A 19975-nucleotide genomic window follows, 5' to 3' on the forward strand; every position below is an offset into this window, starting at 1 on the left:
TTGGCAGCTCAGAGATCTCAATTCCAGATAAGAGAAATTAATACAACAAATCTCAAGAATATCACAAGCTGGCACTAACGCACACTTATGTATGAAACAGACCATTAGCCCAAGAAAAAATAAGAGATCGGATATTTTCTGGTTATTGACTCCCTGTTGCTCTGTCTGTAATTGTTGGTTACTTGACACAGCAGAGTGGTGACTCAAGAGGCCATGGAAATGAGGGGGTACTTTGCATCAGGTTGGAAACAAAAGCTCAAGAAGACACAAGATTACGTAACATGCCGAGTAGCATAATGAACAGGCAAATAGTGCAGAAGTCCGAGTGGTAACCTAATGCCAACATGCCATCACCAGGCCAAACCTAATCCTGAAAAGGCACCTTGTTGGGAGCTATGCTAACCACACAACCCTTAACCGGGAAACAAAGGCAGTTGTTGTTGGTAACCAGTTTAAAAACCTATACCAACATCCTCGTTTGAATTAGACCCCAATTCTAAGTTAGGAGAAAGAAAGGTGCAGAGCTTCATGAAAATAACACCTTTCCACTTGTTTAGCATGTGACGGGATCTGGCAGAGTTTGGTCACAGACTGTGTCATAAGGAGCATACCAGCAATTTCTGGAAGTTAACATAACAGATCTGCAAAAAGCTGAAGATGAAACGAGCATCATGGTCTTAACTACACCTATAAATCCACAATGGATGACTTCAAGAGGCAAGAATCTCACGTTTTATGAAGAAAGACCAGAATAATAATCCTCCCGAGAACTGGAGGACTCTTGGCTTCTAAAAAAGAAGGTGCTCAGGCTGTGAAAGTGGCTGCATCTCAGTACTGACAACTTTGGCTTTAGTTGTTATTTTAAAACTGTAATGTAAATATAAAAATAAAGTATCACCCTTCACTTTAATTAGGGTAATCTTTAATTTATATAGCTTCTCACAGATACATAATCTTTGACCACAGGTAGCGATAGTTTTCAATGCCACTGTACTTACTTTACTTAATGAACCTGATGCTGTGCTAGAGATCTTTCGTACCTCTTCATTCGGCGCCATGCTTTTGCTCCCGTGGGACTCTGTCGTGTCGCTGCCCAGGGTCTTATAGTAGTCCCCAGTACTGGGCTGCTTGCTGAAGCTCCGTGATTTCCTGTTTGAATCCACACGCCGCAGCTTCTCGTGGTTTTCTCCAGTGGTGAGCTGCTACAGAGATAAAGATAACAAATGTAAAAAGGGAGTTATAAATTACTTTAAAAGGCTTCGGCTCCACCTTGTTGGTATTTTATAAATGTTCCCCCTAGTTATCCCAAAAATAATTTGAAAGAGATTTATGATATGTTTTGTTGTTTGATTAGCTCCATGGTTTCAGCTTCTGAAATGGGAGGATTCACAAGTCTCATATGTCTCATGATAGCAACAGAATTTTGGGAAGTTTTGGATCCACAATCCAAACATCAGCAGATTAATCATTGATATTTCATATTTACAACCCAGGGTAAAATGACTACACACAATGAACATTTCTTCTCATTACAGGAAATAGGATGTTAAATTTGAAATTCAGGAAGTTCACGATGCAAAAAAGCAATAAGTAACATTTTATTCAGTAATATATAGTTCATTCCGTATTTATTTCTAAAAAATATATAATATTTATTAGAAATCGTTGACAAGCGAACAGAATCATAAAAAAATGGGAAATGGATTTCTATGGATTGAATGTTGCTTTTGCGGTGAACCTTTTATTGTGAAACCACACTGTGAAATATTCTTAGTGGGTTTTGTTGGATTAGCTCTCTCGTGTGACCAAAGCAGCTTTATTTGAATAAGAGAACAAGGCTTTGATTCAGTACAAGTAAAAAAGTAGCATGTTTCATGTTAAGACTACACACATGCAGCTTTAGATCCGATGTAAGAGAGACCCCTCTGTCCACAGAGCGGGGTCAGAGGTCGTTAACTCGGCTGTTTTAGTTGAGCACTCTTACTTGGCTCTGACATCTAGAATGAATATAGCATTTCTGTCAAGGCAGGGTCTTCACTGTTTGCTGCTTTAAGATCTGACCTTAAATATTTCCGGGTTCCCCGGCATGAGCAGTGAATAAGCTCACTTTGCATTTTTTGTATTTTGCCTAACATTGACTTCAAGTCAATCTATGGAAGTTTTGCTAATGCAAAAAGCATTGCATTTGCATTTATTATTCTGCAAAATAAACTTTGCATGAAACCTTTTCCCAGGAAAGTACTTCCCCTAACAATATATATCACAAAATTATGTGTAAATGTTTTTCAATATATTTTGAAAAAGCAACCTTCAAAACTGTCAACTACAAGCGTGTCAACTACAAGGGTCCTTTTGTAGTCAGCATAAGAAAATGTGAAGTTACTTTGACTTTCAAATCTCAGGTAAGTTCATTTACATCTTCAGTCGACAATTGCTGTCATTACTTCTCACGAAATCGAGAGTCGCAGACATCAAGCAGGTGTCCGGCGTGAACCTCAGTGGGGAAATAATTGACAGCTGACCCCTGACCTCTCCTCCTTTTGTGGTGTTGTGTTCTGAGTTCTTATCAACCAGTGTTAGTTTTGTTGACTCATGTCTGCTGTCAAAGAAATGGTCCCTCAGCACTCATCAGGAGGGAGGGTAATGTGAGCAGGGGAGCGCTACAGATGGTTTTATTGTCATCCTTCGGGGAGGTGGGCCGACAATAGCAAATGCACAAAGCATATAAGCGGCACCTTCTCATCCCCCACCCCGATGTACACACACCGACAAGCTTCCTCCACCCCCCCATTGTGTGGATCTGTCTGTCATCTTAAAGTCAATGTTAAATATTTGTTCTCACATAGTTCTTTTATGGAACATGAAATCATTTATCCTGGTTACCGCTTGACACGGTTCAGTTATGTTTACATGCACTTTGCAAAAGCCTCAAATTATAATAGTTATGCTATAACAGGTAGACTGTTACAATTCAACAATCAAAACAGAGATAAAGCAGACAATTATAAAAAACGACAGATGCAACCCAAGTAGCCGTTAAGCATCTCAAACAGAACAGCTTCAGAAGGAGATAAGCCATAGATTTGCTAATAAACCTGTAATGTTTACTGCATCTTCTTCCTCTACATCACTTTTGCCTCTAGTGAAAAAACAAAGCCATTTAGTCCTCTTAACATCTTACCTTAGGCTTAGAAATCCTCCCCTGTGGCTCTCTCTGGACAGAGCAGAGCAGCGAGAGCAGAGCAGCGAGAGCAGTGGTCTCCACCTCCCCACTCAGCGCTACACCTGTCACTCTACCTGCCCTCTCACTTTACGCACAGGCCTCATCAATAACCTATCGGGCTGTACACAGCAGTGACAATGATGTCACCACGAGCCCGCGGACAAACCCCTCCCCAACCGTGCGCAATGCCTCTTATGCAAAACACAAATTTCCTGGTCCTTGTTTTCCTGGTTTCCATGGCCGGCTGCACACAAATCTCACGCTCACACCAGGATTATTATATTATATTATCAAATAGTTGAAAGTATGCTTATTACAGTCCAAGTTTTCTGGAGGGACTACAATAGATTTAAGGGATACATGATATGTGGTAAAGCAATTCCGTCAGCTGCACCACAAGAAACCTTTGACTTTAGTCAAATCTAATACAAATGGCAAATGAGGAAAGAAACAAACAAAAAACTTATTACTTATTTGACGTGAACCATCTTTCAACAGGTTAACTACTCCTTCATTTTTAATGAATCAAAGTGAGATTGATCTCTCTGATCTACGCTGTCCCTGGATGAGGTTACTGTTCCCTGTTACTATGGCGCCCAAGGCAGATTGTTTTTCCCAATGTATATAGTACACACTGATCTTGATTGTTTGTGTCTGTGCGCGCATGTTCCTCTGAGTTAAAATGTTAATGAGGGCGCGCCCTGTGTCGGTCACCTGGGTACAGAGAGGAGAGGGGGCGGCACTAATTAAAGTCTCTCCCACGTAGCTGATGGAGCATGCGTGCAACACTCGGACAATGACGGTGCTGATGGACTTTAACAGCTCCAGCACGCTTTGCATAGCGAAAGCATGCTGAACAAATGACTTTCTCCTGCAAATCAGCTGGATCTGCTGCTACCCAACGTCTTATTGCAGAGGTTCTCTATTTTTTCTCAGCCAACGACCAACCACAAGATAGAAAAAATGGTTTTGGGGACCCCCTCCCCAACCACCCCGCATTCTTTATGTCCCTTGGTATAATTTGTTATAGCCTATTTCTTCCCTTCTTCTTAGTTATGTGAAAGACTTACACAAAAAAAAATATCTTAGTAAACTATTAATTGAAAATATGTTCACCATGTCAACAGTGAATATCCATAAATCATGAATGACTGTGAAACCTTTCACAAGCCCGTGGCAGTGTGCCATGAATATTATACTTTACTGACAAACTTTAACTCGGCTGTTTTCAGGGATGTGGCATTTTGTATTTACCACATACAAAGATTAAAAAATAATTGTTAACTTTTATTTTCTTCTGTTATACTTTTAAAGTAATTTAAATGAAACACTTAAGATTAAGAACTCAACACAAGCATATCTCTCCTCTGTTTCTTGGGTTGTGTTTGGCGGAAGCTAAAAAGCAATTTGGTTGGACAGATGTCACATGGTCTCAATCAGAGAATAAATCCTTCATGAGGTGAAAGTGATCCCTCAGATTAGTTGTCCTTCAATTTAATTAGAATTACAACTTCACATCCAGTTTGAAAGTAGTTTACAGCAGCACTGAACGACAAGACACATCACCCAACTATTGTTGAGTTTTAATTGCTCCTCCTGGTCGGCTCTTTACACACAGCGATCTGAGTGATCCGTGGCCAGATTCAGATTAATTACTGGAATTACGATCGAACCCATCACAACAACCTTTGTGTGTCAACCCAGAGGCCTGTCACGGTAATGAGCATCCTCGTTAGCCTTGTTAACTACGCTAACACAATAACATCATTGTGGGCACCCAGACAAAGCACATTGTTACACATCAGAGCAGCAGCCCAGCTTATTAGACTCAAGGGAATATGGCATCAAGGGCCAATTTATCCCGAACACCATGCTTCCGCTGCTTGTTTCGGATTGTTCCCTTCCACTCATGTTATTTCTCTAGATATCTAGAATTGTAATAAACTAATGTGTGCATATTTAAGAAAACACTTCCTCATTATATTACAAATCTTCGTTTGTACAGTGCATCTGTTTGATGGATAAGGAACTACCAGTGATCCCAAAAACAAATGCAACTGAGACAAAAAAATCTTTGCACAGCTCTGATGCTCAACACATGAACAGCTTCATCTCTTGCATCCATGTGGGAGCTCACCACCACCTTACCTCCTTCTTGTTGGCATTACCCTCCACATGCCGCAGGTTGCTCTTCACCTTCAGGAACTCTGCGGACGACGGCTCCTTAGGGGGCTGGGGTGCTGGGTAGCCCGGAGGAGGGGGCGGCGGCGGAGGAGACAGTGGGGGAGGTGGGGGTGGGTAGGTCGGCGGTGGCGGGGCCATCGTGGTGGGATTGGCCGGTATTTCACCCTTTTTGAGCACGTCAGAGCCAATGTCTGGGTTTAGCATGTCCATGTATGCCTGCATGTCAGAAATGGCCGACTCTGATGCACCTGTGAAAAGACACGGCCCATGTTGGCATGTTTACTGTAGACCTGACTGAGTTTTATAACAGGAACCCAAACATGTTCAACATCTGAGAGCATTAAGTAAATGGCTTAACGTTTACTCAATTCCATTTTCACACTCGAGTGAGAAATGTGAGTTACATGGCTGGTCCACCTCTCCTTCCTTAACAAACCTTAACAGACCACTAGGGTGCAGCACCAGTATATCATGCACCTGTGACCTGGAACAATTGGAAACAAATCTTTTTCTTTTTGTTAGCTCTGCTTCAGTAACTAGCTGAGGCGTGCAACAAACAGCCAGTTAGGATTTATGATTGCAAAGTGCAATGCTTTTTTTCACATTTCAAAATTTTTATGAGGGCAAAAGAAATGTGTTTTACCGTTGAGATCATCAGCATTTAATTTTAACTTATCAATTGAAATGAAAAACATTGTGCAGAGTGTGTTTCCAGTCACCGTCTTGGTTCACCTGTTCTAGTCTTAAGTGTAAAAGGTTTCCGACCTGTGTGTGCGACTGTGTTCAGCTGAGCCGGTGGTCCTCGAGACGTCGTCAGGCTGCTCCTCTTCTCCCCTGTGCTGGACTGGCTGGAGCTGGCTGAGTCGTAGTTGGACAGGGAGCTGGATGGGGAACTGATGTCAAAGTGTGCCACCTGGCTGGCAGGGGGCATGGTCGTGTTCGGGGACGAGAGGCCAGAGTCCGGCTGCTTGTACTCGAGGTCGGTCGAGGGGTCCCGGGATAAAACACGGTGCTCGACACTCTTTCAGAGGAAGTGAGTGGAAATGATTTACACATTAATACAAACTACAAGAACATCTGTTCATTCTCAATTAATTCCTTATTATAAAAATATGTTGCGTTCTTTTCAATTTAGTTGCTTTTACTGCCATTATAAAAGTCATTATCCTTCCCCTATCTACACTACTTATCCTTTGAGCTGGAGTGAATCCCAGCTGACATTAGGCCCAGTGTATCACAGGGCCATCATACAGAGACAAACAACCATTCACACAGCAGGGCAATTAGAGTCTACACCTAACTTCACACTAATCAGCGTGTCTTTGGGAGGAAGACGGAGTGCCCTGAGAAACTCATGAAAACACACGCAGACATGGGGAGAACATCCAAACTCGTGCACGTGACTCAAACCGGGAACCTTCTTACTCTGCTGCAACAGCGTGCTACTCAAAAGAAACAAATTATTATTAATATAAACAATCTTTTTTCGTTCACAAATTCCCAGCCCACCTTCTCTCAGTCCCTGATGCGTTACACGAGGAGAACAGCTTTATGGGTTTAATTACTGCACACTAATGAAATGTCTCACAGCTGATCAGAAAGACTCAGGGGCCCTTTTGCTTTTCCCACAGTGCAGGACTCAGTTGGCTGAATGTCCCCTGTGGGAAGAACAGTAGTGGGGGCAGGGTTTCCTGCCCACCAGAGACAGTGCAGTGTGCAGGAGTTATTATTTCCCTGAGCCACTCAGGGATTTCACTGGGTCGAATCTATGGAGGCTCTTGTATCTCAAGTGCAACTGTTGTAATTAGCTGAGAAAAACTGATGTCAGTCAAAACACACGTTTGCTCAGTGTTTTTCAAGATGATATGTTCCAAGTTAGTTATAAGGGTGTTTAAATTAAAAAAATTGACTTAATATGCAGAATATTGAATACAGTGTGTTCATCAAATGTCACTGTAGCAGCTATGATTCTTATAATTTCATGCAGAGTTGGATGAAGTGGAGACTAGGTATTTGTGCTACTTATGGAGCAAACAAGGCAGGATTTATACCTCCTGGATTTTCTAGAACAAATAATGTCTTGTTTTGATAGAGTTGAGCTCCCAATGGACCAATTAGTAACAGAAAGTGCATAAAGCACATTGGTAAGACATGTGTCCCCATAAAGGGTCTGACCCTGAGGCCTGGAAAGATCATGGAATTTATAAATGAAAAGCAGCACATGAATCTGCTGAAATCCCTGATTTCAGGATACAAGTGTGTAAATGTACAACGTACTTGTTTATGAAGAGTGAATATTTAACATTACATTTTTTCTGTAGTTAAAAGGATCCTCACACCGCAGCGTGGCGTCGCTGTGCCTCTTACCATGTTCTCCACAGTGCGCAGGTACTTGGCACACTGGGCGTGGCCGTTGTACTCTGCCAGGTCTGCTGCTGTGAAGCCGTCCTGGTCCCTGATGCCCAGGTCCACCCCGTTCACCACGAGGATCTGACAGCACTGGACGGTGATGTGAGACAGGAACAGACAAAGTGAGAGAAAAATGGGAAGATTATAAACCCTGTTCCACACAACATTTGAATTAGTCACCAAACCTCACTGACCGCATGGACCTGATTACTCATACACTATAGCAGATCATGGGTGAATAAATATCCTCCCTAAAAGCAGACTCAGAACCTGACTGTAACATTTGACTTCCACTTTTATCTGTTGTTCCACACAAATCGTCGCTTTTTGATGAACTCAAACTTGGAAATAGTTTAAAGCATTCGTTTGGAACCCTCCATCATGCAGCTGAAGCCAAACTTAGTCTAACTCTTTTGTTTCACTCAGTTCCTTAACATGTTCATCCCCCGAAACTTGGGCCTTGGTAGTCGAGATTTGGTACAATTTCTTATATAAGTTCAATTTCAATCACTTCTCATGCAATGCAAATATAAGACACAAATGTAGTTTCCTCTCCATCGAATCAAACAAGCTTGAGCTGAAACATACAGTTGAGCTGACCAGAATTTGACACAACAAAACATTAGTCAAAGTATTAGGTGGGAGCAAAACCATAAGGTAGAGGCCTCTCATTCAAAACAGATGGTTAAGTGGGAAACTCAGTCCGAATCCAAACGCTCTGTTCAAACCTCCGTGAATATTGTTTAGGAAAGTAGTTGACACCGTCCAATTGAAATCTATCTGTCAAATGAAATCATACATCTATAGAATGCCTTAATATTCTAATTTATTTATTGATTGGGTTTGTAGAAATAATTGATGAAATAATGATACAACTGAAGAGATCAGCTCTACATGTGAATTATGAATAGTTTGACTGACATAATGTGTTCAATATTAAATCAATTATAACACTTGGCAAATCTTCACTTTATTAAAATCTTGTAGCACGTTTCTGTGGTGACTTATTGTACACAATGCAAACACACACACCTCCAGTTCGCCGTTCTCTGCCGAATCATGAAGCGGGGTCCCTCCCCAGCTGTCTGTGACTATATCTCCTCCGTGCAGCAGCAGCCAGCTGAGCACCTTCGCATGACCACGACTGGCTGCGAAGTGCATGGCCGTGGCCCCGTCGCTATCCTTGTCCGTCAGGCTTATCTCCGTGAAACTCATCTAATGGAGGGAGAATAATCACATAGGTTACACAGTCATACTCAACAATAGGAATTCTGTACATGGTTAAAGGAATGATGAAGTGAGGGAGGTCTGTAGAAGAGGAAAAAGGCTGAAGGGTTCACCTGTTGTACAAATCTGAGGCTTTTTCTGAATCGCTTCAGACAATCAATCAATCAAGATATGTTACTGTGCTGACTCAACACGTGAGGAGCAGTTACTTGAGATTGTTGGAGGAACGTTTGCTGCTTGTGTCATTCGAGATATTTTGTTGTCATGACTCAGGAGCCGGAGAACCACTTCATTTTAAATCATGTTGAAACAAAGTACTTCTGCTGTTAATGAAGAGTCATTGGTACAAGAAATAATAATAAATACATAAACTGAAGACTAGAACTCAGTATTATTAACACAACATCAATTAAAAAGTCATTTTAATTGATGAGCTTTTTGCATTGCATCAGATTTAGTATAATAGAATGAAAGACAAAACAAAAACATTCTGCGTTTGTTTACAAGATTTGTAGTGCCGTACCAGCCAGACGATGACCGTGTTGTGGCCCATTTGGGCAGCAGCGTGCAGTGATGTCATCCCATCATTGGCTCTGATGCTTGGATCGGCTCCGCAATCCTTCACCAGGTATTGGACGACCTCTAGATGACCCTCCTGGCAGGCCAGGTAGAGCGGCGTGGCACCATTCTTAGTTTTGGAGTTGACAACGCTGCAGGGAAAATGAAATGGAAAGGTAAACAAATAAATAAACTGATTTCTATATTATGGAGGTTGTTTCTCACAGGCTTTCCTCCTTGTGTCACCTATTGGGCATAAACAAATATAAAGTTAACTATCTTCCACACATAAACCAGATTAAACATTAAAGATCTACTGACAGAAACGGGAAGTTACACTCCCATGCAGCTCACTGGGATTTAAATTGCGTGACGATCAGTGTACAAACTGGACAGACTGGTGATGTCCGGTGTAACTAGTTTCATTGACAGACCCATTCTTGCAAAAAAGGAAAATAGAATCACAGCCAGGATTTCCTCCAGCGACATTTTCTTTCAGGCTTTGTAAAATAAGGGGACACCCTGAGTTTCACATTGTCAATACAATATTTAAATTAGATGCAAAACCATTACCAGGACAAGGTTCTCTAAAACAAACAAAACATTCTACTTATGGTGTCATGCCTGGAAACAGTCACCTTCACTAACTATAGTGAAGTCACTTATTTATAATCACTTTATAATATAATTTCAGCCATTTCTCTGCAAATGTCAGTATGGATGCTGCAGTTTAATAAAATTCACAGTAGTTATTTTTAAACAATTTTACATGTTTAATGTATTTGAAGGTTTAGATGTAGTCAGCAGGCAACAGGTGACAGGTAACAGGAAAACAGCTTTTACAATGTCCACAGACAACTATTTTGAGACCAGCCAGCAGTAATACTGAGACAAATCCTTCTCCCCTTTTATTTTCAAAGGCCCTTAACCCTGCCTCTTGTGAAAAAGCACATCTAATGCGTATTTTCCTCCTTGTCCCAGATCTTTTCACTCACAGCGGGAGGTCAGGCAGTGAATGTGCGCTTCCCCACTAAATCCCATAAGGTCATGCTTTATTTGGATACTGACAAATGAGCAACGAGTCTCCTAAGAGGATTATCACTCCACTGGCTTTGCCTGACTTGCCATGTGCTTAACGCAGGTTTGCCAGTGACCAAAACAGACTGAGTAGGTGAAGTTGAGAACTAGAGAAGGTGAGAGAAATGAGAGGCAGGGTGGGAGGATCCTGTCGACACAAACATGACCCTGCTAAGCTTTCTCTCACAAGGATGTGGCTTAAGGCCAAGCCTGAAGACTAAAGTCCCCGAATTAAAACTACAACATGCAGTTAATTATTCCTTTCTGGTCTAAATCTTGCATGCAAGGCTGCTTCTTTTCATGATCGATCCCTCAGGATTTATCCTCAACCAGAAAACCTTTGCAAGTTTTAGGTGTAACAGATACGTTGTCAGATTAATCTATTGCTCAGGTTTGTCTTTGGGATAAATAAAGGTAAAAGTTCTGTTTCAAAATAAGAGAGGGCAGTAAACTGCGGTTCTGTCATCAGGAAGTGGGCAGACATGTAAATTATTTATGGCTGTAACCAAAGTGGGCTGAAGTTCATCTGTGCACTTGGGTCTGTGGCGTAGAGACGCTTGTATTTGACTATCAACCAAACCACAAATGGTGTGACAGTGATAAAGTTGAGTCTATAGATCAATACGAGATGGATGGATGGACGGTTGACAACAGTACCTTTGTCATTACTCTCCAAAGTCTAGAGGCTTGAACACGCCACTAAAGAAGCGATGTTGGAGAACAGGTGTCGATTTCAAAGAGCCAAGAAAGAGGTTAGCCTTGTGTGACGACACATATGAGGGGGCGCCAAGCGTCCATCACATTGCCACTCAAAGAAAAAACAACCCACTCTGAAGTAGCAGACATTTGATATATATCCAGTTCAGTTCCAATGAGTAATTATCTGTACACTGTCTCCTCCCATCCCCTATGTACATGGTAACAAAGAACCGGGTTATCTTCATTACAGGTGAAGTAATTGATGTCACACTAATGGTCTTCTGGCCTGATGAAGGTGCGTTACCTTCGTGTCTAAATAATGAAAACCTGAAAATGTATACACTGCATTTTTAGTATGTGACCCCAGTGGCTTCTGTAGGACGTAAAGGGTTTTATTTATTCCAACATAGACATTTATTGACATAACGCACACAACTCGGGTCTATATTTTTTTTCGGTGGCAGTTATTGACAACAGCGTCCCAAAACAAGAAGGCTACACAATAGGGATGTTTTAAGTGGTCCCTTCAGGGCTTGGTTTTATCTCCAACTGAAACACATTATCAAAACTAGATAGAACATTTGTGAGATCAGGTGATCCTTCACTTTAAGAGTCCACATCTGAGGATTTAACATAACAATTAACTTAACAACGCTTCTACAAAGTATGCACTTGTAATACTATGGGCTCTTTGCCCAAAAGCATGTGAAAATTTAACCTTGTGTTTCATTACCTCAGTTTAAACCTCCGTGTTGTAAAAAAGAACAGAGAGGGGTTTGATCCAACTTGTACCAAGAAGTTATTAAGAAGATTAATGCTGAAGAAAATAGGTGCAACTCAGCCAATAATGAAAACTCCTGCTCTCCTATTTTAACCTTTACTCTCCATGTATCAATAGGTGCTTCTTACACATCACGTTAAGAAATCATTTCAGCAGCTCGAAGTGAGACAGGGCAGCAACTGAGCCTAAGAATCATTCCATCCATCTCAAATTTTCATTCTAATCACAATATGAACAACTTTTCAGAGACGTCATATTAATTGATTTAATTTGTCATATCAACATTCAGACATTTTGGTACTTTTGCGGTAACTGCGTTCTCTTCTCTTCTCAACTGCATGTTGGAATTATGGCTTGGCCAAAGATCTTTACCAGCTGATTGCGTAACCTGTATGTAGTAGTCCCCCCCCCTCCCCCTTCCCTCTCATCCATACAGTCTTTTGTGTACTAACTCGCTATCAGCAGAGGCACAGCTGATGAGCCTGTTGGTTTTCGCTTCAACAGGATGAATGTGCAAACGACGAAACGATTCAGACGCGGGTAATAAATCTGATGAACACTAAAACATGCGGAGACAAAGCAACATCTGTGTTCCTCTAATCTTAAAACGAAGCAGCAGGTTGCATAACGTGGAAATTGCAGGCCGTTAAAACAGTGCAGCAGTTTTATGCTAAGACGTCTCCTCTCTGTGTTAGTCTTCAGTTCACACAGGACTTTTGTCGGCATGACAATCAAAAGAGAACACATTTGTTGTGTGTCACATTTGTTATACTCACTAATAATCCAAATTGCTTTAAACCGTGTTTTTATTAGCAAAACCAATTCAGCCTTAACCTGCAAACCAGCCTCCAGACCTCTATTTGTCTTTCCTAGTCAAGCCTAGATGGAGGTTTGAGAACCTGAGCAAAGAAAGTGTTTTGAGGTTGTGTTACAATACATAAAATGTACGAACTTACAACTCCGCCATGGCCCAACAGTCCCCCCATGTTAATTTGTTCAATCTGTTTATTTTTTGGGGATCTGCACAATATTGCACACAATCATTTATATCAGTCCTCCAAAGTACGACATCTCTGAGAATTCTACAAAATTGCCAAATGCCTTTTATCACAGTGTTAAAGAAAAGTGAAGAAAAACCCTGGATCTGCTCGAAAACTTATTTTTACCTTTGGTCATACTCCACCCCTCAACAAAATGTCATAATACTGGCGTTGGAAATGTAGTGGAAGCTGTTTATGTTAACTGTGAAGTGTTGGTGTATGTACTATTACCTCTGTGCAGCAACACTCTCACCAAGTTGTCATCATTAGGCGGCCAGTTACTGAAGCGATGATGTAACAAAGGGGTCATATTATCCTGGTGAAGTAGAACAAACTGAGCTCTCCAATTACCCCCTAAAACTCGCTGATACAAATTTGTGTCTTGTAATAAAGACGGAGACAACAATGCTATCTCGCCGCTGCAAAGTTCCATTCCACACAATGCCAGAGAAAAGCCACTATCCATCTATTCAAACGGAATTTGTTTCCCTCATTATCTTATCGCCGCTTGCCACTACTGTGTATCACCATGGAGACAGCGGTAAACAGCATCGGGCAGGGGGGGGTGGGGGGGTGAATGGGTGCCAGCTATCAGGGTGCTACCGTGTCCCGGAGACTCATTAAATTTTCAGCAGCTACGCACCTGTCTGGGGTGCAACCACACAATATTGGAGTTGCTAGACCCAATAAGGTCAGAACAATTCAACACAATAGTAATAAAGTAAAATAAAAAAGAATCCGAGTTTTTTTATTACTACTCTCTCGGCCGAGAGGCCGCTGAGCCACGCACTGAACCTAACTGTTAACTTGCTGTAAGTGTCAGTAAAAAGCATTTTGTTCTTTGTAGTGCAATGCAAAATTTAACAAATGTCCAAACACAACTACTTAACACAGCTAACAACTTTTCTCCAGTAAGTGTTGACTCCAGTGTCTGTAGCTGCTTAAACAGATCAATGTTCTGGTATCAGACCACAGTAATATGTGCTATTACAGAATAGACATTGCAAATGATGCTGAGATGAGATATTTAAAAATTCATTAACATGCTCGCCTACTTGGCAATGGCAGCACATTCCCTTTTAATATTAGTTTAACAAATGTGTGTATTCATGGTGATCTGATATTACGCTGTCAATCAAAGCTGCAGCCCATATCGTCAACACGGCACATATATCTCAGCTGGTGGCTCAGTGTTGCCGGCTTGGAACAAATCTGGCCAAGGTGCTTTTCCACTGACACTTTTCTAATAATACTCTGAACAATACAGTTAAATTATCTTCACACGCATTCGGTTCCAGTTGTGTAACCACCGTTTAATACTGAGACGTTTAAGCTGCCAACTCGGCAAGAAATTGCGTCATCATTCATGATCATTACACATCTTAAAACGATCAAAACCAGTCTCAGGTTGAGAAAGAGAATGAGGTGAATTTACACCTGGCTTCTTTGTAGCCGATGACTGACTGCTGCATGGAGCATTTGTGATTATTTGGGGATTAGTACTGCTTCCCAAAAAAGACGATTCAGTCCTCACCCATGTAGATTATGTGTTCCATAATGGGTGGGGTGTATCTCTGTAAGGCAGTGATGGGTCTGCTACTGCACTGATTAAGGATGCTCTGCGTCGAGGGGTAATCACAGGTGTACAGAAACCCACCAAACTAGACTCAGTAGAGTGCAAAGCTCCACCAAGGTCCAACAGTCCTGTGATGAAACCACGGTTAAACTCACTAAATACGGATTATTATTTGGGTCTTCACTAAATAGCTTAGGCTCGTAAATATCAGTCCCCCATATATCCGTGTTTGCTTTTGTTTTTTTATCAGGAAAATATGGAAGAATCCCCGTTCCTCGAAAAATCCCCACCCCTAATCTGGATCTGCACCAGAATGTAATGGGTTCTTCCTTGGATCATGCTCCACGCTTCCACGAGATTTCATAGGAATTGTTTTGAGTAGTTTTTGCGTAATCCTGCTAACTATCAAATAAAGATATACAGATGAAGACCTAATCTCCTTTTGGCATAGATATATATATGTAAATATCACATATACAAGCATGACATGAAAACATGCCAAATCCTTGTGTTTACAGGTTTCTCAAATATGAGGGTTTGCCTTTTAAACATTTGTGATGTTTTACAGTCCACTCATTCCACTGAGAAAATAACAGATTATTGATAATGGAAATGATCATTAGTTGCAGAAGTACTTGGTTTTGTAATGTCAGTGGAGGTCGGTAATGCAAATTTTAGATCTCACTCACTTATCTGCTTATTGTCATGGCTCTCACAGAGCTATACAGACTTGTGGCAACAGAATGGCAATCATTTGAGTGTGCAGTATTCTGGCTCAGTTAAACCACTAAGAACAATGTATTACGATTGCTCCACAGATATAAAAAAAAAAACTACATTGCAGGTTGTTTGATAAAACCTAGGTTACGAACCCAAAGCTGATCTACTGACCCAAACCCTGGCTGCGCCTGAATCAGTCCTAAATCATTTTGTGAATATTTAGAAAAGACATAGGAGCTGATTTATCAATATCAGATTCCTAAAGTGTCCATAGTGTAGAAACTGAAGTGTTGATCCACCCCTGAGAAGGAAAATTAGTTTTTAAGGATCAAAAGTGCTTCATTGCTGCCAAGAAAGACAGAGAGAGAAAAAAGAATAATAGTAGTCATGGATTATTAACGTTTAGCTTTAAATCGTTTGTGGGCTATGCGTAATTTATATAATTGTGATATACTGCCATATTGATTTTGATTTTTAATCAAAATGTTTTCATGTCTGTTAAACAGGTAACAGGACAAGTCCTTCAGATTTCCACAAGCTCTGTGACATGTAAAATGGGAATGACAAGGTGATACAAGAAGCTACCTTCAAGATACAGATTTTAATACCGATACGTTATATGGAAAGTGGCCATCAGGAAGTGACCACCACTATGTCTAGTGTATTAAATCTCACTCGTCATTGTAAAAGATGTTTAGATTAAAAAAAGACTCAACACCCTTTTCGAGATTGTGTTCCAAACAAGTGTCATATGTTACAGAATCTAATCACTGTTAGTCAACACTAAGAAGAGCACAGTGCACTTCCTCAACACAGTGACAGGAAGCACAGGCCACTTTACAGACAAAACCATGTTGCTCTTACTTTGGGCTGTGCCCCAGTAACAGTCGCAGAGATGTCATGTCTCCCTTGGCAGCAGCATAGTGAACAGGTATGGCGCCCGTGTCGGTGGAGGCCCCGGGGTCCACCTCACAACTCTTCAGCAGCCAATCAGTGATCTCATTGTGACTGAAGCGAGATGCAAGATGGAGAACAGTGGCCCCGGAGCTGTCCTTGTCCTATAAAGCAACAGAAAGATTTACTGAAACAAGTTAATACACAAACATACAAATGTTTACAAGCAAAAGCTGATGGAAGTTGGTAAATGTGTTAGGAACCTGCACAACTTACAAAGGTATATATTTAAGCAAGTGTGTAAGTCTGTACTTAGCTTGTGTACAATAACACCTTGTTTGTGCACATAACACACGCGTCCACACATACACACACAAACCACATTCTTGATTGGAAACTTAGGTTTTCAAGTTGGACTGTATAAACCGTGTCAAAGGTACACTCTGGCCTCTGGTCTGGATTGGGACTTTACCCTGCTGACTGGGTGTGGAGCCCTGACAGATTTAAAGTGGCAATGACTACAGCTGTGGAAACTAAAGTGCCAGAGATCAAGTCTTAACCAAACCTGGACCTTTAAGCAAAAATATCTTTAAAAGCATTTGCATGTGTATGAACCCTGGAGTCTTATCAAATGATCTAGGGGGCGGTGTGGCCAAGGGGGTAGAGCGCACGTTCTTCAACATGAAGGTTGCTGGTTCAAACCCCACTCTTCCCCATCGTCATGCCGAAGTGTCCTTGGCAAAATACTGAACCCCTAAGTGGCCCCTCATAAATGTTGAGTGTACTGAAAATGTAAGTCGCTTTGGACAAAAGCGTCAGCTAAATGACATGTAATCTAAAGCTGCAGTCTGAGGCCGAAGAATGGAACACATGAACATTCAAATCAGACAGAATTGGCATCAGAGCGCCGAAACATAATAGTGAAAAGTGGAAGCTACAGTATGTAAATGGCACTGCGAGCGGTAATTGATAGGTTTTACTAAATGTCAGCCAAGTATCTTATCAGTTAGTTGTTGGTGTGGGGGGGGGGCTCTGTCAAGCAGTCCTCAACAGTAATGGAGACAGTAAGTAGATGACGGAGCTCTTATTACTCTTTGTTTTAAATTTAGAATCATAGATGACTACAGGTCAGATCCAGTGCCGGACCAGCTCAGGTGCGGTGCCTCTGTGCCTTGTGTGTTGGTCTAAATTGATTTTTGAAGAAGAGGAGGCATAATAAGCATCAGTGTCGTGGCTTAGCACTGCTGCCTCAGAACCAGCACAGTCTGAGGGATGAATCTGACCTAACTGGCTGGGTGCGTGGTGTCTAAATGCCTTCATGGGTTTCCTCACTTAGTCACAAAGGTGAAAATGTTAAGTTGCCACAGAGGTTACTTTTTTCAGGATACGCATACAGCATAACTTGTATAGCGTAAGCAGACATTGAAAATGGCCGACTGAGATGGATCTGTTATTCTAAAGAAAAACAAAATTTTGTGCAAAAAGAAAAGTTTTGGTCACAACAGACTATAATGGTTGTTTAATAATAATAAGCTTTAATCATTAAGCACCTTTCAGAACAGGAGTGCTTTAAAAGGGAAAAGTTGAAAGCAAACAATAAGAAACTATTTATAAGCTATCTTGAAGATCACTTTATAAGTGATGGTTATTGCACACACTGTGTTACATACATGAAAATATTATTTGGCTGACAATAAACTAAAACTGTACTTCAGCTTCTCCTGAGACTCCAAAGTGCGTGCTGCATTCCTGCCCTGGTTTGAAAACGTTGCATCTCACTACCAGCAGCCACATGGAAGTGAGGTAATTGTTAAGGTCTCTCAGATTTGCAAATCCAGTTTTGCATATGCTTCATTACCATGGTAACATGAGGCAGTGTAGATTTGCCATTGCCAGTATTTGCCAAATTGGATGAAAACTTATCTTTTGTTAGAATCAGACCAATAACTTATCACAAGTTAAAGATAAATGGATTCTGGTTTTAGAGAACTATTGTGAAGCGTCATGAGGTTTAAAGTTATTTATTGCCAACTGCCTCAATAAACAGAGACAAAAAGACTGTGTGTGTAACATAAGATTTAGCCAGTACACAATTAAAGGTTGACTGTGATGTAACTCATCACTATGAGAAAAAGATATGAGTGAATCTGCCATTTGGATTGTTAGGGTTCATTGTGTGATGATGATCCAAATATTGCATCAGGACCTTTTTACGTCCAAATTGGAATCTCTGTTAGGGAAATACCTGTAGGTTATATTTGAAACATGACAATACAATGACATTAATGAGAATATGCCCCAGAACCACTGAACCCCATTTGGACCTGTCGAGCCCCACATGGGTTCACCTGGAGAGGAACTGGCTGGAGGAAGGTTAGACACGCAGGCCTCAAATGGCAGCCAGGTCAGAGGAAACAGAGCAGGAGGCTTCTGTCTGCCACACTTCAACGCTCACTCACCTCTGGACGACATCCACCCTGGGTCAGCAGCCACTGCAAGCAGACCAGGTTGCCCGTGGCTGCTGCGTCATGAGCCGGGCTCGCCCCGTTGCTGGCCAGGCAGTTTCCCGGCAGCCCTGCCTCCTCCACCAGGTACCGCAGGCAGGCGAGTTTCCCGGCCCGGGCTGCGTGGTGGACCGGTGAAGCCCCCAGCACATCCTTCACGTCGCCGTTCAGCGCTTTGGCCGCGAGCTGCGCTTTGAGAGCCTGCACGTCGCCCTGCCTGGCGGCGAGCAGCGCCCGGTCCCCCTCCAGCACCATGGCGGTGTGCACCACTCCTCCCTTCTGCTCAGCGAGGGTCGGTCCCGGTCTGCTTCACCGCGTTGATGTGATCAGCATCGTACTCACTGGGTTGTAGTTGATTTCCAGTCTGGAAACTTCGAGGGGAAGCTCAATTATCGGCCCGCATCCTTCCAGAGCCAAATGCGCAAAGCAAGATCAGATTCCATTCAAGAGCTGCAGCGTTTAAACAAATGACACGTGTTTTTTCACATGTTGAAGTAAAGCTCAGCTCACTCCTATTTCTCTCTGTGATACACTAACCTGTTGTCTACGTTTGTAACGGACGATGTGGGTCAGTAATCCGCTTCTTGTCTATTTGACGCCCGCAGGATTCTGAACACCTGTTGCTCTGTGTTCCACTATAGCGCCCTTTTTAAATAAAACTGGTTTGTTTACCCCGTTTGTTTCCGGATAACAGTTTACGATCAGGAGAATATTCCGCAGTGTTTTTCTTCTTCTAGCAGATGGCGACATGGGACTGAGCACCTGCTAAATAATCCATCAGGGGGAGGATCGCTGAGCCGGGTACAGGTTGTTGCTCTCTGAGAAATCGGCTCAGAAGTTAAAGGCGCAGTGCGACGACTTAAAACTGAGAATATACACAAGTTACACAACTGTGGTGGTGGGCGACAAGTCAATTAGACCAACGGCTGAATACTCATTTGGCAATTAACCTTTTAAACCCACGTCCGGTCTGGTTTGTCTGCAGGCTTCCTGGCATTAATTATATATGTCCATGCAAGCAGCATTATGTTTGCAGCCTGTATAGTTCCACCTGGTGGTCTATCGTAAAACGGTTACCTTAAA

The 19975-nt window shown here is 41.9% G+C and overlaps 1 protein-coding gene across 2 annotated transcripts in view; it reads right to left on the reverse strand.

The window, feature by feature from the left end:
- espn (espin) overlaps positions 1–19649 on the reverse strand; it is a 38824-nt gene extending 19175 nt beyond the window's left edge. For both annotated transcript variants that reach the window (XM_062392966.1, XM_062392967.1), the window contains exons 1-8: positions 18848–19649; positions 16359–16552; positions 9567–9753; positions 8849–9031; positions 7775–7906; positions 6173–6428; positions 5372–5655; positions 1041–1202 (exon numbers count right to left, since the gene is read on the reverse strand). In XM_062392966.1, coding sequence (XP_062248950.1) covers positions 1041–1202; positions 5372–5655; positions 6173–6428; positions 7775–7906; positions 8849–9031; positions 9567–9753; positions 16359–16552; positions 18848–19147 — 1698 coding nt within the window. In that variant the 5' untranslated portion in view covers positions 19148–19649. The remainder of the gene's footprint in view (positions 1–1040; positions 1203–5371; positions 5656–6172; positions 6429–7774; positions 7907–8848; positions 9032–9566; positions 9754–16358; positions 16553–18847) is intronic.
- Positions 19650–19975: the final 326 nt, after the last annotated feature.

The sequence above is a fragment of the Platichthys flesus genome, chromosome 7, assembly GCF_949316205.1.
Source record: "Platichthys flesus chromosome 7, fPlaFle2.1, whole genome shotgun sequence".
Classification (NCBI taxonomy): Eukaryota; Metazoa; Chordata; class Actinopteri; order Pleuronectiformes; family Pleuronectidae; genus Platichthys; species Platichthys flesus.